The sequence below is a fragment of the Trichosurus vulpecula genome, chromosome 8 (assembly GCF_011100635.1).
Source record: "Trichosurus vulpecula isolate mTriVul1 chromosome 8, mTriVul1.pri, whole genome shotgun sequence".
NCBI lineage: Eukaryota > Metazoa > Chordata > Mammalia > Diprotodontia > Phalangeridae > Trichosurus > Trichosurus vulpecula.
This window is the reverse complement of record NC_050580.1, coordinates 184,861,643-184,881,603: the sequence shown is the minus strand read 5'-3', so window position 1 is coordinate 184,881,603 and position 19,961 is coordinate 184,861,643. Positions and strand designations below refer to the sequence as shown.

Below are 19,961 nucleotides of genomic sequence, written 5' to 3'. Positions count from 1 at the left end.
TCATTAGGGTAACAAAAACACTGGAAATAAACTGGGTGTCTGTTGATTGGAGAAGATGAACATATTGTGGCATATGAATTTAAAGGAATACTACTATACTGTAAGTAATAAAGGATATAATAAATTTAGAAAAACACTGTGAAACTTTTGCAAACTGAGGAAGACTAAAGAGAGTAAAACCAAGAGAACAATATGTTCAGTGATTAAAATAATGCAAATTAATATAGCATTGAAGTACTACCAAATTGAGATTAGTTATAATGATCAATTTTGGTGGCAGAGGAAAGAGAGAAAAACAGATTTTCCTCCTTTCAGTAGAGAAGTGGGGGACTATAGGTGTGGAATATTAGACTTGGTCATCTTGTTGGCTAAGCTTTTCCTCAATTTTTCCCCTTTTTTATCAGGGAAGATATGATGGGGAGAGAGGAGGAAGGCATATTAGGTAGCAATTCTGACATAAAAAAAAAAGTCTTGGGTATCTGCTGGAATTTTAGATGATCTTGGAGACAGGGACATGCTGTCTTTCATTTCAGATATACCCCGAAGTATTACAGAATGTAGAACAAATCCATGTATATGTTTGTCTTTCGTATACTTTTGATCTACTATCAATCAGAAATATTCTTTCAGGTGTTTTTTGCCAGCTAACTCACACTGATTTACCCATTCAGTTTTGTTACTTCTCCTTGTGATCCAAAAGCCTCTACAAGATTTCTGACAAAATTAGGGATGCCATTTGTAGTTACTGAACAAGGTGAAGTTAACTGAACCTAAAAAGCCTGGCTTCACTAAAATATTGCTTTAGTTGACTGTGCTAAATACTCATATACCCAAAGTTTGAACATTTGTGGATGTTCAAGTCCAAACCCACAGACTGTCATTCCTGCTGTAGTGACTCACCCTTGGTACTCAATGTATTTGTAGATCATACCAGCTATCACCATGGCCACAATGGCATAATACCAGGATGAAATGAACATCAGGGCCACACAAATGCTCATGCCCATGAAGGAGAGTGCCCTACAGAACAAAAAGCCAAAAATATTTTTAGCAGCTCAAAAACAGGAACATGATAATGAGGACTCATCTCACTGTTGTCAAAATATGTAAATAGTAAAATATGAGATAAAGTCTATGTTATCACTGAAATCTTTATTAGCAAAGCAGGGATGATTCATAAAATCAGCTGAAGAATTTTAAATCAACAATTCAGTAGAGGTAACTTTCACACTAGGAGTTCTCTATCACAGATTTCATATATGCTCTCCCCAAAAACATTTGTTCTGACAATTTCTAAATGTTCTGTGAATATCTCAACACCTGGGGGAAACTATAGCAAATGGCATAAAGTGCTTTTTCCCCTCCATAAAATAAACTAAATTATTGATTACAGAACACTATAATATCTAAGAATTTAACCATAAAAGGCAAAAAAAAGTGGTACGTTGGAGGGCAGTGAAATCAAGCAATAGCTTCTTTAAAACTGGGGAGGTCTGGGCTTACTTAAATGAAGAGATCTTTAAGAGATGGGGGAAACTGATAAGGCTTAAGAAAGGGATAGTATGTAATGTGGCAAAAAGTAGACAGGGAAAGCCTAAGGAAAGGATATAAGGGAGAAGTCATTCTATAGCGGATCTCTTCTACAGCCTTTAGGAAAGGAGAGAATATGGCTAGAGGTGGTTACAATTTTTGTTTGATGATACTGAAACCAACAGTGATTGATTCTCAGAAAGCTCAGGCAAAGTACTTTAGGTAAGAAGTGAAAAATCTGAAAATAGCTTGTGTGATAGTTTTTAGTTTCCAGTTATGTAATTTGATCAATTCTTCTCCCCAAGTTTTGAGACAAGAAAAACAAACTTACCAGTGGTAGTAGCGGAACCGGGGTCTCCAATTGGGTGTTCGAAGCAGAGTCTGCAAGGCACATGCCAGGTTCACGAAGAGGTAACACATCAAGAAAAACCTGGAGGAATGAGAAGAGTTGCTAAAATGGCTTTTATCCAAGTTTACTAAAAGTAACATTACTCTCCTTTAGCGCAGTTCAGTGTTTATTTGCAGATTAATAACATGACTAGGAGCTGAGGGAACAGAAATTTGAACCTCACCTTACTTTTCCTCAGGCGGACAATTGAGTCCTGCTTCATTTTTACTGTGAAGCTTAGGCAAACACAGAGTATGAGGTTCACTGTTATTCTTATGAACAAAAGCCGAGTGACATTCCCCGTGTCCCACTCCCACCCGCCTCAAAAACTTTCACTTTATTTTTTGTTAGGATTTATGTTGAGCAAAAGAAGACATTAAATAACAAATCTTTAAGCTAAAGAGTATAATAACTAAAATAACTGAGTGAGTAATGCCATGAAAAAAGAACATATTCCAGTCTGTTGACTGGTAACTAAAATAGACATGAGGCCCACAGAAGCAAGAAACTCCTTACATCCAAGGGCGTAGTCACTTCAATCTTTCATATAAGAAACTGAGTTAGGGCCTCACCTTGCCCACTCTGAGTCAGGGTGTAATTAAGCTTCCCTGCTAAGAATCAATTTAAGTTTATAAGTTTTAAAAAATAATTTTACTACCTTTTGCAGCAAAATTTTTGTGGATCAGTAAGAATTTGCAGTGCATTAGTGTGAGTCCATAGACAAGTAATTGGGAACACTGTTAAATGATTTATTAAAAAATAAACTATGGAGTATATATTGACTATTACATGGAAAGGATTGGGGCCACGAGATCCAGGGAAGCAATGAGGATCCCGAGTTCCGCAATGACAGCAGTAAGGAGTAAGGCCCAGGTAGGCTCCCCGTTGGCTTTGCTGTGCCCAAACACCTACAATAAGAAAACATGGCAATCTTAAGAAATGAAATCTCACTAGAATGGGATAAAGCTTTATTAAAATTACCTTTGGCAGCTATACCACTCACTGTACTCTCCTAATTTAGCTATTGTAATATTGAAGATTCATGTAACTATATGAATTTAAAGAGGATGATGGAATCTGAGGGGTATGGTTTCATATAATCTCCAATAAAGAAGTACAGTGGTGTGAAGACAAAGGGAAGGGAAAGGAATATGCATTTATATAGCACCTATGTGCCAGGCATTGTGCTAAGAGCTTCACAAATAGGATCCCATTTGATCTTCACAAGAACCCTGAGAGGTAGGTACTATTATTATCCTCATTGTACAGTTGAGGAAACTGAGGCAAACAGTGTGAGAAAATTATTGTATCAACTTTTTGTAAGAGGGGTAGAAATTAGACAAGTAAAAAAGGGGTAGGTCTTTTGTTATGAGCCCTGGATTGTCCCATGTTACTTTACCTAGCAATCCTAAAATTCAAAACAGACACTGTTGAGACATTTTTTAAAAGCCATGCTACCATGAAGAATATAGTTACCCTATGGGGAATGAGAGAGTATGTAGAGAGAGGAATATGAGTCTCTTACCCGAAGGAATGGTATGATGTTGTCCTTGGCAATAGCCTGTAGCAGCCTTGGGGCACCAGTGAGGCTCTGCAGTCCAGCCCCACAGGTTGAGAAGAAGGAACCAATAACAATGACCCATGGGGATGGCCAAGATAAAGTACCTACCACCAAATTTCCTTTCACTGCATCTCCAAACCTGAGAGAAAAGTCAAAGGGAGGTTGAAATTTAATTTGTAGGACATTGTAACATTAAATGATGAAAAGGAAAGTGTTCTGGCTTTGTCATTAAGTCATCAAGGAATAATGACAAAGTGTAAATGGATAAATGATAAAAGACTGAAATTGAATGCTGTGTCATTATAATCACCCAGCTTGAACCCAAAGAAGAAAGATGAGAATGTATCTCCCTCCCTTCTTTGCAGAAAGATAGGGGACTAAGAATGTGGAACATTGGCGATGACTTGTTAGTTTTGCTGAATTGCTTTTTCTTTTTTTCTTTTATTTTGTTATAAAGGATGGCTCCATGACGGAGGGGAGGAGTGGGTATAATTTCCATGACGGTGATATAAAAACAAAAAAATATGAATAAAAAAATTCCTTTTAAAAACAAAGTCAGTTCATCCTGGCCAAGTCATTTAGCTTCTCTTTGGGTCTTATTTTCTTCACTTGTAAAATGAGGTTGAGCTATATCTGTAAGGTTCCATCCAGCTCTACGATTCCATTATGCTATCAATTCACACCAATTTTCTGTGCTATTATTGGCCATCTGCCATAGGCTCTCTCTTCTCCCTCATCTATACTCCTCAAAACCACTTGACATCATCTTCCATTTTCTCCTTCATTCCATTCTGACAGCCAGTCTCTGATAGTTGTAAAGGTCAGTCTCCCTACTTATACCCTAGATCTTATTCTCTCTCTACCCCCATTTCCCCCACTACTTACCAATGTGCCCAGGTCTTCTATATCCTTACAAAACTTTAAATTTTAACCTTTCCTTTCATTCACCTTTCAAAGTCTTTGAGTACTAGCTTCGGATCTCATCAGCTGAAACTGCTTTTTCCAAAGTTACCAATGATCTCTTAATTGTTCCTTCTTCCCCCCAACTGGAGGCCATAAAGCAAAGGATGTATGACCCTTTGTCATATATGCTCATGTTCAGGTACGGGTTCAGGTAGCTGACTTCTGAGATCCCCTTTCAACTCTAATTTCTATCATTTTCATTCAATAATTCCAGCTCCATCCTTACAAAATAAATATACTTTTACACGCCAAGCTATCACATCATGTCCAAGTAAACATGAATAATAAAACTAGTAACATGAATAACAATAAACTAATCGCTAATGGAAGAATCAGCTGATCTGTTAAGCCTTCTTTAGGACTTCCTAATACATCTGATTTAGACAAATCTTGAGCCTTCATGAGGGAGAAGTCAGAGATGCTCTAATGTCTCTTCTCTCTTACCTTCCTGCCAGGTCAGAGACTTCTCTTTTTGTAGGTTCCTACTAGATGTGAGAATCCAGGAAACTTGGTTTTTCAAAATCATTCACTGCTTTACTGCACCATTAATTCCTCCATACATTTACACAAACATACAAACCCTTTAAATCTGAGTAAAGTTGGCAGTCAACCTTTATTTCAACTCAGGTTAGCCTTTTTTGGTACCTGCATCTTAAGAAATACATGTGATAGATGTCACAGCAGATATAAAGAAGCAGCAACAATTTAAGTGCTTGCTATGTGCCAGGCACTGTGCTGATAGAACAATCATAACAGAAGACTAGAATACTTACTTATCCCGGAGAACAACCCCTTCAATGCAGGCCCCAAAGAGGACAACACTACTTAAATCTACATCAGGAGTCAAGGAAGTGTCATTTTTCATTGTCAAACATGAGACACAATGTTGGTGGCCAGTGCATTTAGCCAAACCCATGCCTTCTCCTTATAAACTATGAGGACTTAGGTCTCCTAAATCCCTATAATTTGCCTTTTGATGTCTCTTTCTGGGTTTTTTTTTTGGAGGGGGAATGGGTGAAGGTAAGGGGAAGATGGAGGAAAGAAGGGATAAAATGACACCACTCTGTCATGTTTTGAGCCCTTCCATAATAATATGCTTTTATTGGCTGAACAAAATGTATTAATCCACCAATTTCTACAACACAGTCCTCCCACTGATTTCCACATCAGATCTATATAAAGGATACAAACAAAAGAGGTGGTCAGGATTGCGAGAATGGTACCAATGGGAATGGATTTCTGAGCATCCTTCAAATCTCCAGACCTATTTGATCCAGCCATGATACCTAGAGAAAAGATCCAATAAGTCAGCCCTTCCAGCTACTACAAAGAAAATTTGCTTAGATTCATGCCAATGATTCCAAAGGTTGGGGAAAAAATAAAAAAATTCTAAGAACATGGCTCAATCATCTACCTAAATAATCTTCAGGGACTAACTGACAGTCTCTATAATTAAGCAGGCAGAAACCTATCTGTTTACCTGTGACAGAGGGAAAGAAGATTCCAACCAGGAGAGTGAAGGAAGTGGTAATGTCAACAAGCACATACTCATGATTCAAGTTGCCTAAGAAATCAGAAGATTTGGCTGATGGCTTCTCAATTAGCTCTCCCTTTGGTAGATAGTTACTCCAAAGATTTTCTGTAGTAGAAATAAGGGGAAGAATCAGAAGTTAATGTGGCCAGAAGACTATAATAAGAAAATCTGTTTTAACAAAATTCAGTTTTCTCATTCAGTTTTTAAATATACATTTTTCTTCTATGAGAGCAAAAACCCAAACCAAACAAACAACCCCCCCCCAAAAAAAACCCACACCCACCAAAACAAACATCTTATGTACTTTCTAAAATAGTTTCAAATGTAGTTTGGCTAACTGTTCTGGTATATCCACATGCCATTAAATCAGACCTGGAAAAGCTGGTTAGAAGTGAGTTAAGGAAAGCAAAGTGAAGCTGGCTGCCTTTGAGCTCCTATTAGTGATCAATGCTACTCTACATGCCTCAGTGAGATCAAACTTGCTTACGTGCCAAAAAAAAAAGTTGTCATCCAAACCACTAAGTCACTTAGGAAAAGGACTGCATAGATTTAAATGAGTTGGGAAAACATATGGTGACATAGTGGTTCCGGTCCAGTTCGCTCATCATTTAGCCCCGCCCCTGGGAACTGCAGGAAGAACATTGTCAATTTTAGAAAGAAAACTGAAAACGTGATCCTCTTTCCCTGGATCCCACAAATGATTTGTAGATTAGCAACAGATCAGAACTGCCTAAAGTTGGAGGCAAATGATGAAACAGACAACACTCTTCAAGGGAGCCAAGAAATTAAGTTCCTTGTGGTCAAAACAAGAATCTGCTAGAATTAAGAGTTGTGTGCCGGGAGTTTAGAGAGGGAGACATCCTGGCAGATAGTTCTCAATGATAATGAAAAGGTCTAAAAGACTAAAGTGGCCAGTATTACTTCCACACAAGGGATATCAAAGAGCCCTGTTTTGTGCCCTACTCACCAACAATGATTCCACTAGCCAATCCAGGGATGCCCTGGATTGATGTGACGTTGTTGTGCTCAAAGTAATCATCACAGGTGGCATTGAAATAGTGGCTAGAGTTACAGAAGAAGCCCCATAGTTTTGAAGGGACTGTCATGTTGTTCATTTCCTTGGTCTTTGAGCAAATGTCAATGTGTCTTGAAGAAAGAGTACGGTTGCCCAACATGCAAACTCTAAATGGAAAACAGATGGAAAAATGAGAATAGGAAATGAGCAAGAAAAGGCTTTCATCATCATCCCTATTTTTTATCCTAAAAATGTCACAGATTCATGGCAAAGGGTAAATATTCCAGTTTAATACTTCCTAAAGAAAGCTACTTTGCTAGAATGAAAAACACAACCTCTATGAACTGAGAAGAGATGGTATTCCTTAAACCCAAATCACAGACTCTCAGTCTTGGAAGGGATCTCAGAATCCAATCATTGCTTGTCTCAACATCAATATTCTTTACATCATTCCTAACAAGTGGTCATCCAGCTTTTGTGTGGAGATTTCTGACACACTGACATAGCACTTTAAAAACTGGAGAAGAAATTCAGTGACATTGGTATTTACATAGCCGATGGGATTTAAGAAACGGGATTTGAACTCAGGTCTCCCTGATTCCAGGCCCAGCACTCTCTTCATTATGCTATGTTGCTCCTCTGGGCCTCAATATCTACAACTGTAAAATAAAGGGATTGGGCTCGATGATTCCTAAAGTCTCCTCCTGTTCTAAATCATAGGATTTTGACTTAGAAGTTCCAACTTGGCCAATTCCAGAACTTGTCCTTTTTGTAAAATTAATTTTTATTATAAGCATAAGCTCAAAGATTTAGAGCTAAAGAGACCTTAAAGATCATCTAATTCAACTCTCTCATTTTACAGATGACCTGAGACCTTTCCAAGGTTATAGAAGTAGCAAATGGCAGAGCAAGGATTCAAAGCTCCAAATCTAGCACTTTCCCCACTCTCCTGTGCTGCCTTTCAACTTGAATCATTTTGTTTATGAAAAATATTATTACATTCAAAATTCTTAAAAAAAAAGATTCCTAGTGAGAGTAAACACAGCCTCCCTAGGTAATCCATTTCACTTTGGGGTAGCTCTTATTGAGAAATTCTTCCCTATATCAAACCTAAATCTGCCTCTCCTCTACAACTTCCACCCATTTTTCCAAGTTTTGTACCCTCCAAGCAGAAGTCTACTAGTTTTTCCATGATAGTTTTTCCATGACTGTGTAACCCTGGACAAGTCAAAAACTCTTCAGACCTTAATTTTTTTCATCTATGAAATGAAGAAGAATGAACTGATTTCTAATGTCTGTTCTAGCTCTACAATTATTTGACTTGATAGTCTGAGCAGCTCAGTTGGCTCCCTGGTTTCCTTTAAGTCCCAACTAATATCCCACTTTCTAGAGGAAGCATTCCCTAATCCATTTTCATTCCAGTGCTTTCCTTCTTTTAATTATTTTCTATTTATCCTGTATATAGCTTGCTTTGTATATATATTTGTTTTACATGTTGTTTCCCCCATTAGACTGTAAGCTCCTTGAGGTCAGATTTGTCTTTCTGTATTCCCAGCACTTAGCACAGTGCCTGGCATATAGTAGGTTTTTAATATATATTTATTTAATTAGTGAATGTAAAGGAAAAAAAAATCATGATCTTAATCCATGAAGGATTCAGTTAGTTTTTCAAAGAAAAGCTCTATTGCAAGCATATAGCTTGTCAGAGGAATACTACTGGTTATAAAAGGGAAGTACAGTGAGAAAACGGCATGGATCAAATACCCATCATTAAATCTCCATCTTACTGATGGATAAAAAGCATCTGTGTATTCAAAAGACACCACCTATCCACCATCACAGATTACCCTGTATTCTGGGACCATAAAACACAGGGACCTGTACTAAGAACTGCATAACTGAAGCTCAGCTTCTAGTACAGGGCACAAAACTTCTTTGCTGTCCTTACTCTTCCCCCAGTTTTCTAATTTCTAAAAATAGGATAATAAATTTGCTTTTAATAACAACAGACAAATGGACAAATAATGTGCTGCTGCAAATACAAACTGTTCTGGGAACATTATATAATCATTACATCACCACAAAATAAAAAGGCTTCTTATATCTGTCATCAGGAGATGGAATGAGTTACCCATTTTGTGCTGAGGCTCAATGTCATGTTACTAAAATCACTAAAATAATGAGTTTCTGCCTAGATGTTGACTAAACCTATATTAGAGGAAGCTCTCAGAGGCACTGCTAGCATCTAAAGTCCTGCAGCTAGCATGCCATGAGACCTTTCTAGTAACACTGTGGCACAAGATTTCCTGCCCCCCTTCCCCCTCCCCTCAGTAGATGAGATGTGCTGACATACGGAAAATTTGGAGGGGCAAAGGAAGATTTGATGGCCCCAGCATAAATGGCCAAGATAGATACAATGACGCAGGCCAAGAAGAGTGAGGCAAACTTGTTCACGTAGCGTACGCCAACAAACACTACCAGCACCATAAGGACCAAGAAGGCTGTGCCATAGACACGCATGTTATTGAGCATGGCTGCTGATTCCTTAAGGGCATCATCACTTCGGAAGATGGCAGCTCGGGGGAAAATGTAGATCTGCCAGGAAGGCAAAGAAAAAGAAAATGAGGTCACTCTCATGGAACCAAATAGCTGTGCTATAGCGAACTATGATGATGTTCACGTAGCAAGGCAGAAATATACAGTATTACAAAAAACCTCTTAATGCTAGTGCCAGTCCTTTAATATTATCTCCAATTTATCACATAGATTTCATTTATACATAGTTTGTGTGTTCTCTCTCCCATTAAACTATCGGCTTCTTGAGGGCAGGGACTGTTTTTTGCCTTTCTTTGTGTCCCCAGAGTTTAGCACAGTGTCTGGCACATAGTAGGAACTTAATAAAATGTTGGTTGACTTGACTAGACTAAACCCTTTTAGGTTTTTCTTTTCCAATCTATTTCCAAATTAAAATAACTGAAATGACTGGGAAAATAGTCTTACCAAGGGTTTTTTTTCCCCTACACTGTTCTAAGTATCCCACTAGAACAACAGGAATGAATTGTTATTTGCATTTAAAAGATCAAATAAAAGGATTGATTACTGTGTGCTCTTAGATGTTTCCGTTGTCAAAACAGAAATGATTAAAGAGTGTAAGAATGACAAGAGAAATTAGTTTTGCTTTACTCAACTACATTTTGCTTTGATAAGGAAAACAAATTCCTTTCTCAGTCTCAAAATGATGTGGAAATTATAACAAAGGGGGAGGTGAAAATCTACATTGTCATAGCTACATCCACTCTACAAAGTTCACAATAAAGACCATGGAGTTCCAAAGACATGCTGAAAATCAGTCACTTGGTCAATTCCCCTAGCCAGTATTTGGAAGAATCTTTCACCAAGTGCACCTTCCTGCTCCACAGAACCTAGCACAGAACACAGCCAAGACATTAACTCACCAGGAATATCTCGATGGCACCAAGGATATACATGGCTGCTGCAAAGGTGGTTCCAAGGTAGAAGCAGAGACCCACAGCTCCACCAAACTCTGGGCCTAATGCTCGGGAAATCATGAAGTATGAGCCTCCAGCTAGAAAGGTAAAGTGAGAATTTTTAAAAAGGAATATATATCAGTGAAAATAAAAATACAAAGGAAAGATAAATATAACTAAAATTCTCAAACATCCTGAATTTTGTAGGGAGCAAATTTCCCAGTGGAAGGTCACTGTCATTAAGCCTTTACTGAATAAAAGCTACTCCTCATTTATTCCACACAAAGCAATCAAATTCACTACGCTGTCTCAGAAAAATCAGATAGAGGTAATTTTAGGTAAAAAAAAATGGACATGTAAATTATTCTGAAAGAGAGAGGTTTACGTAGCTCACGCAGATTTCTAAAACATAATAAAATGCCTTCCACAGAATACAGACCAACATTCTATGTATTACAAGGCAGTGTATATGTTAAATGACATAAAACTCTACTTTGTCAGAATAACTAGTTTCTGAATTCCAGGATTTATAAGTACACAGTAATGACAGAAGAGAACAACCCTACTGCACTAACACCAGAAGGCAAACTGAACACTCACCTGGCACCACACCATTGGTGGCAATGGCACTCATGGAGATAGCAGTGAGCATTGTCTAAGTAAAAGAAAAGAGATTAATGATAAATAAACATGATACTTTTGCATTACCTTATCCAATGAAATAACAAAGACATGTGAAACACTTTGCGAACAAAGCAGTATAATGCTGACTATTATTATTATCTTTTTTCTTATGCATTTCCAAATTACTTAAATTTTAGAAAATAATTTGCCTAGTACTTGACTATGTATTCCATTGGGTAGGAAACTGGCTTTCTCTCTGTGAAGGTAAAGATAAGAGGATGATGCTATTATAAGTATGTTAACATATTATGATGCAAGTTACATTTCCAGGGACTGGGGATTCCCGAGTTTGCTATTCAGAAGCACCCCATACTGTTCACTTATAGCTTTTGTGCTATAAAAACCCTAAGTCTTATGCTTCAACTCCAAATCACAGCAGGTTAGCCAAGGAATCTGGTTCCTGCCACCTGAATTGTAGAGCTCTATATAATCTGTGTGCTGAGACTACTAAAGAATAAATCTCGTGTCTCTCAAAATATGGAGATGAGATCATGACCTCATCACCTACTCCCTAGGGTTAGCCCAAAGCCAGTCCCTTTCATTTATTTTTCCTTCCTCACAGCATAATCACTATCATATAACACATACATAATTTTTAAAAAAGCAACCAAAACTGAATCTGTGATTTTATTGATATAGGGAGTTCCCACTGAAAAAACTTTCTCTTACAATACAAAAGACAAAAAACTCACAAGTTTTGCATTTGTTTGTAATCAGCCCATAATGTCATTATATGCTTGGTCATATCATTCTTGCCTGTATTCATTTAATAAGACATTTATTAAGCATTTATCGTGTGCAAGGGCTTAGCTCGATCACAGTGCCTGGCCTATGGCAAGGCTTAATAAATGTTGATTGATTGATTGCAAGGCACTAAGCTAGGTGTTGTGGAGAAGATAGAGAATAAAACATGGTTCCTGCCCTCAACAACTTTATACTCTAATAATAAATATCTAAATAACTATAATAATGTGATAAATGCATATAAGGGAGGTACAAAATGCCTTGTGTTCAGAGGAAGGAATTCAAGGAAGAAAAAAAAAACCAAACTGGCTCAGGGAAGGCAATAGTATGGTGGAATTTGAGGTGGGTGGGTCCTGAAGGATGGACAAAATTTTAACAGGATAAAATGAGGGTGCAGGCATTCCAGCAGGAGGGAACAACACAAACAAAAAGTAGAGAGGAGGGAAAGTAGGGGGCACATTTGGCTGAAAGATATGTTATATATAGAAGAGTAATGGCCAATAAAACTGGGAAGGGTGGTCTCACAGACTTTTGAGGGGATGATGACTTTTGAAATGATAAGATCATAGATGTTAAAGCTGAAAGGGACCTTGGAGACTCTGTCACTTAATTCGATACCAATTTAAAGATGAGAAACGGCAATATAAAGATGAGAAAACTAAGGCCCAAATAGTTGAAAGTGATTTGCCCAAGGTCACTTCTATAGACAGTGGAAAATCAGGATTAGAACTCAGCTCTCCTGGTGATTAGGCTCATGCTCATACCAGTATATTGTATAACTGGCTCATACCAGTATATCGTACAACTGGGACCAGCCTGTGGAGAGTTAAGAAGTTTGTACTTTCTTAGGGAATGAGAAGCCACTGAAGATTTTTTTTTGAGAGAAGTAACATTATTAGAACTGTCCTCTAAGAAACCTTATTTTGGAAGTAATATGCAGGATGTATTAGAAGAGGAGAGAAATTTAGAGGTAAGTAGTCCAGTTAGAGGCTATTAAAATAGTCCAGGCAAGAAGTATTGAGGATGTAAACAGGGGTAAGATCAAGACTGAGAAGAAAAAGGATGGAATCAATTCAGGATATATTTCAGGGATAAAATCAGCAAGGATTAACCTGACTGAAACGTGTAGGGTGTGGCAGAAGATTGATCATGGGAAACTTTCCTCTGGTTCTTCTAAGATTCTGTGCGTATTTGTGCAATAATCATTTATTTACTATCAACAAGCTTAGAGTTCAAACTCACTTTGGAGATCAACTAGTCCAATCCCTCCATTTATAGATGAAGAAACAGATTAAGTAAAAAGTGACAGGACTCAGTCATCCAGGTAGTTAGCAGCAGAGACAAAGCATGAACTCAAGTCCTCAGAGTATAATGTCCTTTCATACTGTAATAGTGCTGCTTCCACTCTTGCTATAACTGGTCCACCTCCTTTTCTGGGCACATATTTCCTTGAAAAGATCTTTCAATCCATTTCTTTAAAATAAGTCATTGTTGATAATACTCTTTGGCTTACTTAAATTCATCAAATGTCTTTTTTTTGACCTTTGGGTCACCTGAAATTATGACTATTCAGAGATGATGACATTCCATGAGTTATAGTAGGGGAATACTAATGTTAAAAATATTAGTTTCTGGGGCAGAGATTAACTTGGGATCAGTAAAAGCATCACACAATTTCCTAAATGTTATTCAGTTTAATCTCTTCCTATGTAATATCTGTGCATTGGTGGAATAACTTAATAGACAATCTGTGTTCATCATTCACTTTTTTTTCCCAGGCAAACTTCTCTTTTTGGTTCTAATACTGGCTCTGCCATTTGCAATTTCCTAATCTCTAAAATTAGACAGATGGACTAGAAGACCTCTAAAGGCTTTTTTGGCTCCAAATCTATTATCCTATAGTCTATGCCTCCTGAGTTTTACATTTACAATTTGCTAGTAATTGAAAGTTCTTCCTTTTTCAGTCCAGTACTCAATTTAGTACAACGCACAGAGAAAAGTTCTTCATTGATAGTTTGATCTAATAACAGCATAATTTAAAGGGTTAGTAGTTATTCATCCTTTCCAGTGAAACTAGTGATGGTGCCTGGGGATCACAAATGGGAGTTCAGTCTTAAGGAGCAAAATAAAATTATCTGTTCACATTAGAATTTGCTTGACACAGCTGCCAAAGATCTGACCATTCCTGGATCTTTAATACATAAGAACATTTTCCCCCTTTATTGCTTCACTTAGACTATACTCTCAGCTGGTTTCTGATCCTTAGAATCAGAAGGTGATACTAGTTTAAATGAAAGTGGGTCTCGTAACAATTTCTATATAAAAAACTATTTCCTGTTGCTACATCAGACCTTTTGAGGAACAAAAAGCCATAATTCTTTTGATTGCAAGTTCTTTATGAATGGGGTCCACATTCAACTTAATTTAACTCCACAAATATTTACTGAAGATATATTGCATTCAAAGTCTTGTGCTAGATGCCAAGGAATATGACAGTGAATAAGACTGCATTTCTGTCCTCATGGATGGCATTCTCTATTTTCCTGCAAATTTTTCCCTTTGAAATTCCCAGAACAGTATATCGTACAGCAGGTACTCAATAAATATTTGACATTGCACTTGATTTTGGTATCAGAATGTTCCCTTCTGGATAGGATCATTGTTCTTTACCTGAAATGTTATTTTGGGGATAAAATGAAAAATTGGTTGAATTCGATTAAATTCAATTAACCAAATACTGCATCTTGAGCCTAATAGTTGATGTACATAGACTTTCAAAAGCACAAGACTCCCAAAGAGTCCCAGAAGCCCATGTGGGACTTACACAGCAGCAGCAGATGAGGACAATGGCAAAGGCCTGAAGAACTCCAGCTGTGCCCACCACCCACGTGAGCCGCAGAAAGAGGATCACCCCAAAAATATTCTGTAGACATGGAAGGTACACACCCATGAAAGTACCCATTTGGGGACTCTGGAAAGAAAGGTGTAGAGAAGAAAAAAAAAAAGTTAAATGTCTATCTAGGAGAGAAGATGCCCTTTCCCTTTAATGCCCAAGATATGTGATCCTTACCCACCATCACAATTTCAACAGCATAAATAATAGGATAAAGAGTTCCTTGGGAAGAATATACATAAATATATATATATATATATATATGAAACCCATACCTTACAGATGAAAGGTACCCTACCTTTTATTACACATAGGTACTTGGTCCCAAATAAAAATCTATAAGTTTTATCGATGGGTCCTTTATAATTTCACATCGCCTGCTTCTCAGAGCTATGCAGTTCCTCTCCAAACAGAGATCACCTCCATGTGATAATGGAATAATGACTCAGGTAGAAGGGCTCTTTCCCTTAGCACTACTTAATCTCCATTAGTATTTGGCAAGAAATCCTCAAAAGCAGCCAATAACATGAAGGTTTGGAGGCACTTCCTGTCTTCAGAGAGTTGAACAACAATATAAGTTAAGTTATGTGTTTTTCATGTTCTTATCTTAAGTGAAACGGATCGTTGGTTTTTTTAAAAGTCAGAGACAGATGGTGTAATCTAACAAACCAGGGGATGTAAGATTTCTTCTCTTGTACTATCCTGATAGTCTCTCCCTTTCCTATAGGCAGGGTGTCTTTTATACACTTGTTATATCCTGGGGCCTCACCTTGGTGGGCTTCTTTTTCCCTTCTGTAATATTCTCTGCTTCTTCATGCTCCTTTGCTCCTTGTGTCAAATTAGTATAATTAGCCATGCGATTAAGCAGTGAAGACACTTTTGGCCTAGTGTCCATCTCTTCCTACCAAGTGAGGGAAAGGCAGGTAATATGTAATTAGAAATAGTGATAAACATCTAAGTGAATAGCAGAGTAACACAAGGCCTAGAAAACTATAAATTAAGAAAATACTTCATAGATTAATTATTCCAAAAAGTTTACCTTTTCCCTCCCACAACAGGTAGAGGACCACAAATGCAAATCATAGGACATGAATATAAGTACCATCTTTTTTAAAAAAGACTAAATCAAATGTATTTTGTGATGGCCTTTCAACTTAGCCTATAGCCTGGGAAAAAAAATCATGTCACACATCAATGCAAGATTATATAGCCTAGTAAGAATACTGAAAATATGACTATTGACTGTGGCACTGTTTTTGAGTTGCTAACATTCCTGGCAATCAGATTAGACCTATCCATCACTTTAAGAGATTAGGTCTATAAAAAGGTTTTTTGGTTGATTTCGCTTTTCTTAAAACCTCAGTCTGTCTCCTGAAGGTGGTTGAGAGAAAATGGCCCTTTACAGAAAGCAGCATTGAAACACAATCGTCACTTGCTCAAAGTCAGCCAAAGGCAATGCTGGCTTGATATCTAGGCCAGAGCTCTACAGAGCCTTCCAGAACGAGCTCTGTTGTCTTTGTTGGGAAATGGATAGACGATTAGATTAGAATTATCGGCATAACTCTGCTTTCTGTGGTGATCTTTTTCTGATGTTCCTGAAACAGGTTTTCAAATTGACACAAATTGTGTTGCTTTGTACACAGGAGGAGAGATGGCATGGTATAGAGGGCTGGCCTCTGACATAAGCTACTTATATAACCATTGGCAAGTCACTTAAACTCTCGGGGATCCAGGCAGTCCCCTAAAACTATAAATTAAAGACAAACTTCTGATTTATAAAATCAGGTGAAAGAAGTTTTCATACTGAGAGTTCTACGAATTGATGAAATCTCAGTTATCAACCCCAACCCCACAAAAAGTACTATGGAAAGAGCTCCAAATGAACCATTTAGGTACTAATTGATCATTATCATAAGAGTCACACCTGAGATTTCTGGATGTTTTTACTCTTCAAGCAGAAATTTGGCTAAGTCAATCACTCATTTTAACTTAGACTGTATGATGCATTAAATTATTAGCTATAATGATAAATTGAAATTTTAATCAACCATATCATTAAATTATGCAACTGTCATTGTTTATTGCCAACTAACGGGATAGGAAATACTAGAGAATTCTTCCCAGTGTTCTCATAGAAGCTCCATAACTAACTACACAGCAGTTTCTATCTCTAGTTTTCTGTCAACTATTACCTCAAAGAGTGCCAGGTTTCTGTCAAAATATTCATCCCCCTCTTCAAAATTGGAGTTGTTGAGATAAGCATTTCGAGCTTTCTTATGCCCATCATCTGTTTTAAAGAAAAAAAAAAAAGTGAAAAAAACCTAATGAGTTTCTTAGTGGGATTCAGATGCCACAGGTATACACCGGCAAGTTAGTGCAACTGCTGTGACATGTAAAACATATTTCCTAATAAGAAACAGTGGTGAGCAAGTTCTTATTCAAGGATGCCAAAGATCAGAGAATAGGATTTTTCCTCGGATAATGAGAGTACATAAGAATCAAGTACTGAACATAAATCACTCCAACGATTCTCCAGGCAGCTGTTGGGAAGACCCTCAGAAAATGAAACCTCAGAGACCCATCATCCAGTCACCTACGCGGTAACAACAGCCATCTCACATTTGCACAGTGCTTTAAGTTTTACAATGTGCTTTCTTCACAACAGTCCTATGAATTTGCTAGTTCAAGTATTATCCCCATTCTTGAAGGGAAGGTGAAGAAAGGGAATCAGTATTATATAGTACCTCCTATGTGCCAGGCACTGTGCTAAGTGCCTTTATAAAAATCTCATTTGATCCTCACAACAACCCTTTGAGGTAGGTACTATTATTATTATTCCCATTTTATAGTTGAGGAAACTGAGGCAGAGATTGAGTGATTCGTCCAAGGTCACATAGCTAGGAAGTATCTGAGGCCGGATTTGAACTCAGATCTTCTTGATTCCAGGTCCAGCATTCTATTGTAACTTGTCTCTGTTGCAGATGAAAAAACTGAGGCCCAGAAACACAACTAGTAAGTGTTGCAGTGAGATTAGAATCTGGCTCTTTCCACACATCATATTGCTTGCTCTGTGTCATCCTTAATCATCAAGCTTTTGATGATCCCTACAATGGGACGTGTGAGGCACTGTGTTAACTATGGCTAACTTTATCCTGTTATTACTGGTGGGCAAAAATCTTTTGTCTCAGATTTAAGTCACTTAACAACAAATTACTTTTTTTAAAAAATAATCCCAGGTTATATCCTTAAAAAAAAAAATTTGTGATACCCCCAGGACTTTACATAACAAATCCATGCAGAAAAACACATACTAGGCTTCAAAGAGGCCTATGAGTTTATTTACAACAGCAATACACTATACAAACATTATCTCATTTGAGCCTTAAAATAGCCCTGGGAGGTACAATCAGGTATTTTGCCCAATTTGGCAGAGGATGCTAATGAGCCTTAAAAAAAGGGGGGGGGGGCAGCTTGGTGGCACAGTGAGTAGACCACCGGCCATGGAATCAAGAGGACCTGAGTTCAAATGTGACCTCAGACACCTGACATACTACCTGTGTGACCTTGAGCAAGTCACTTAACCCCAATTGCCTTGCCTTCCCGCCCCCCAAAAGATGCCACTGAGCCTTAAAGGGATCTGTCCATAGTCACACAGCTAGTTAAGTCACAGACATATTTCCTGACACCAAGCCCAGGCTCTTTCCCCTTGCTTTGAGATTCTTCCCATATTCTTTTTATTCCACACTGAAATGGAAGATTTTCTCACACAGCCAGTTTAAATGCCAGTCTGTTTATACTTCTGTATCAATGGTACGCTGACTTTAACCAAACTACTACTTCCTTAGGTAATAAAATATTATGTACATTTTGCCACTGAGTGATGGAAGAAAATCAGTCCTAGTATTAGGCTGACAGCTCTGTTCAAGGTTACCCCACATTACCAGTCCCCAATGTTCAACAACTTTCTAAAATTTTTGCCAGCAGGATAAAGTTAAAACATCTCAATTTTGCCATTCTTTAATCTTTATACACTATACTTCTCACCTAAATCAACTTCTCCTTTAATATTTCACTTCCATGAAGTTATGTCTCATTGTCCCAATCTATCTTATTTCCTTCAACAGACTGCCTCCTTTTAAATCACCACACCCACTTATCTTCAATCTTTCTGCCTATTAACTGCTTCCCTATTGCCTACAAACATACCTGTCTCCAACATCTTCAAAAAACCCTCCCTTGCAGTTTTCAGACAAAGAAGTTGAAGCTGTCTATAGTCATATGGAAAAATGCCTTAAATCAGTATTGATCAGAGAAATGCAAATTAAAACAACTCTGAGGTACCACCTCACATCTATCAAAGTGGCTAATATGACAAAAAAGGAAAATGTTAGATGTTGGAGAGATTGTGGAAAATTGGGACACTAATGCATTGCTGGTGGAGTTCGAATTGATCCGACCATTCTGGAGAGCAATCTGGAACTATGCCCAAAGGGCTATAAAATTGTGCACACTCTTTGATACAGCAATATCACTGATAGGTCTATATGTCAAAGTTATCCAAAAAAAGGGAAAAGGACCTATTTGTACAAAAATATTTATAGCGATTCTCTTTGTGGTGGCTAAGAATTGGAAATTGAAGGGATGCCCATCAATTGGGGGAATGGCTAAACAAGCTGTGACATGATTGTGATGGAATATTATTGTGCTATAAGAAATAGTAAGCAGGATGGTTTCAGAAAAACTTGGAAAGATTTACATGAAAATGCATAGTGAAGTGAATAGAACCAAGGGAACATCTATGTTGTACACAGTAAGAGTAATATTGTTTAATGTAGAATTGTAAGGGACTTAGCTATGCTCGGCAATACAATGATTTAAGACAATCCCAAAAGACTGATGGTGAAGCATACTATCTGCCTCCAGAGAAAGAACTGTTAATTGAATAGAAACTGAAGCATGATATTTTTCACTTTCTTTCTTTCTTTTTTTTCTTTTATTTGAGTCTTCTTGTACAAAACGATTAATATGGAAATGTTTTACATAAGTGCACATGTATAACCTATATCTGATTGCTTACCATCTCAGGGAGGAGGGAGAGGGAGGGAAGGATAGAATTTGAAACTCAAAACTTTAAATAAAAATGTTAGAAATTGGGAAAAAA

General features: G+C 37.5%; 1 protein-coding gene across 3 annotated transcripts in view; it reads right to left on the bottom strand.

Moving 5' to 3' along the window:
• SLC12A6 (solute carrier family 12 member 6) overlaps positions 1-19,961 on the bottom strand; it is a 91,922-nt gene that overhangs the window by 10,997 nt on the left and 60,964 nt on the right. For all 3 annotated transcript variants that reach the window (XM_036735450.1, XM_036735447.1, XM_036735448.1), the window contains 14 exons: positions 16,993-17,087; positions 15,570-15,701; positions 14,732-14,878; positions 11,080-11,134; positions 10,447-10,577; positions 9,345-9,586; positions 6,944-7,158; positions 5,923-6,081; positions 5,630-5,728; positions 5,216-5,273; positions 3,444-3,618; positions 2,708-2,826; positions 1,862-1,960; positions 901-1,020 (listed from right to left, as the gene is read on the bottom strand). In XM_036735450.1, the coding sequence (XP_036591345.1) occupies positions 901-1,020; positions 1,862-1,960; positions 2,708-2,826; positions 3,444-3,618; positions 5,216-5,273; positions 5,630-5,728; positions 5,923-6,081; positions 6,944-7,158; positions 9,345-9,586; positions 10,447-10,577; positions 11,080-11,134; positions 14,732-14,878; positions 15,570-15,701; positions 16,993-17,087 (1,846 nt within the window). The remainder of the gene's footprint in view (positions 1-900; positions 1,021-1,861; positions 1,961-2,707; positions 2,827-3,443; positions 3,619-5,215; positions 5,274-5,629; positions 5,729-5,922; positions 6,082-6,943; positions 7,159-9,344; positions 9,587-10,446; positions 10,578-11,079; positions 11,135-14,731; positions 14,879-15,569; positions 15,702-16,992; positions 17,088-19,961) is intronic.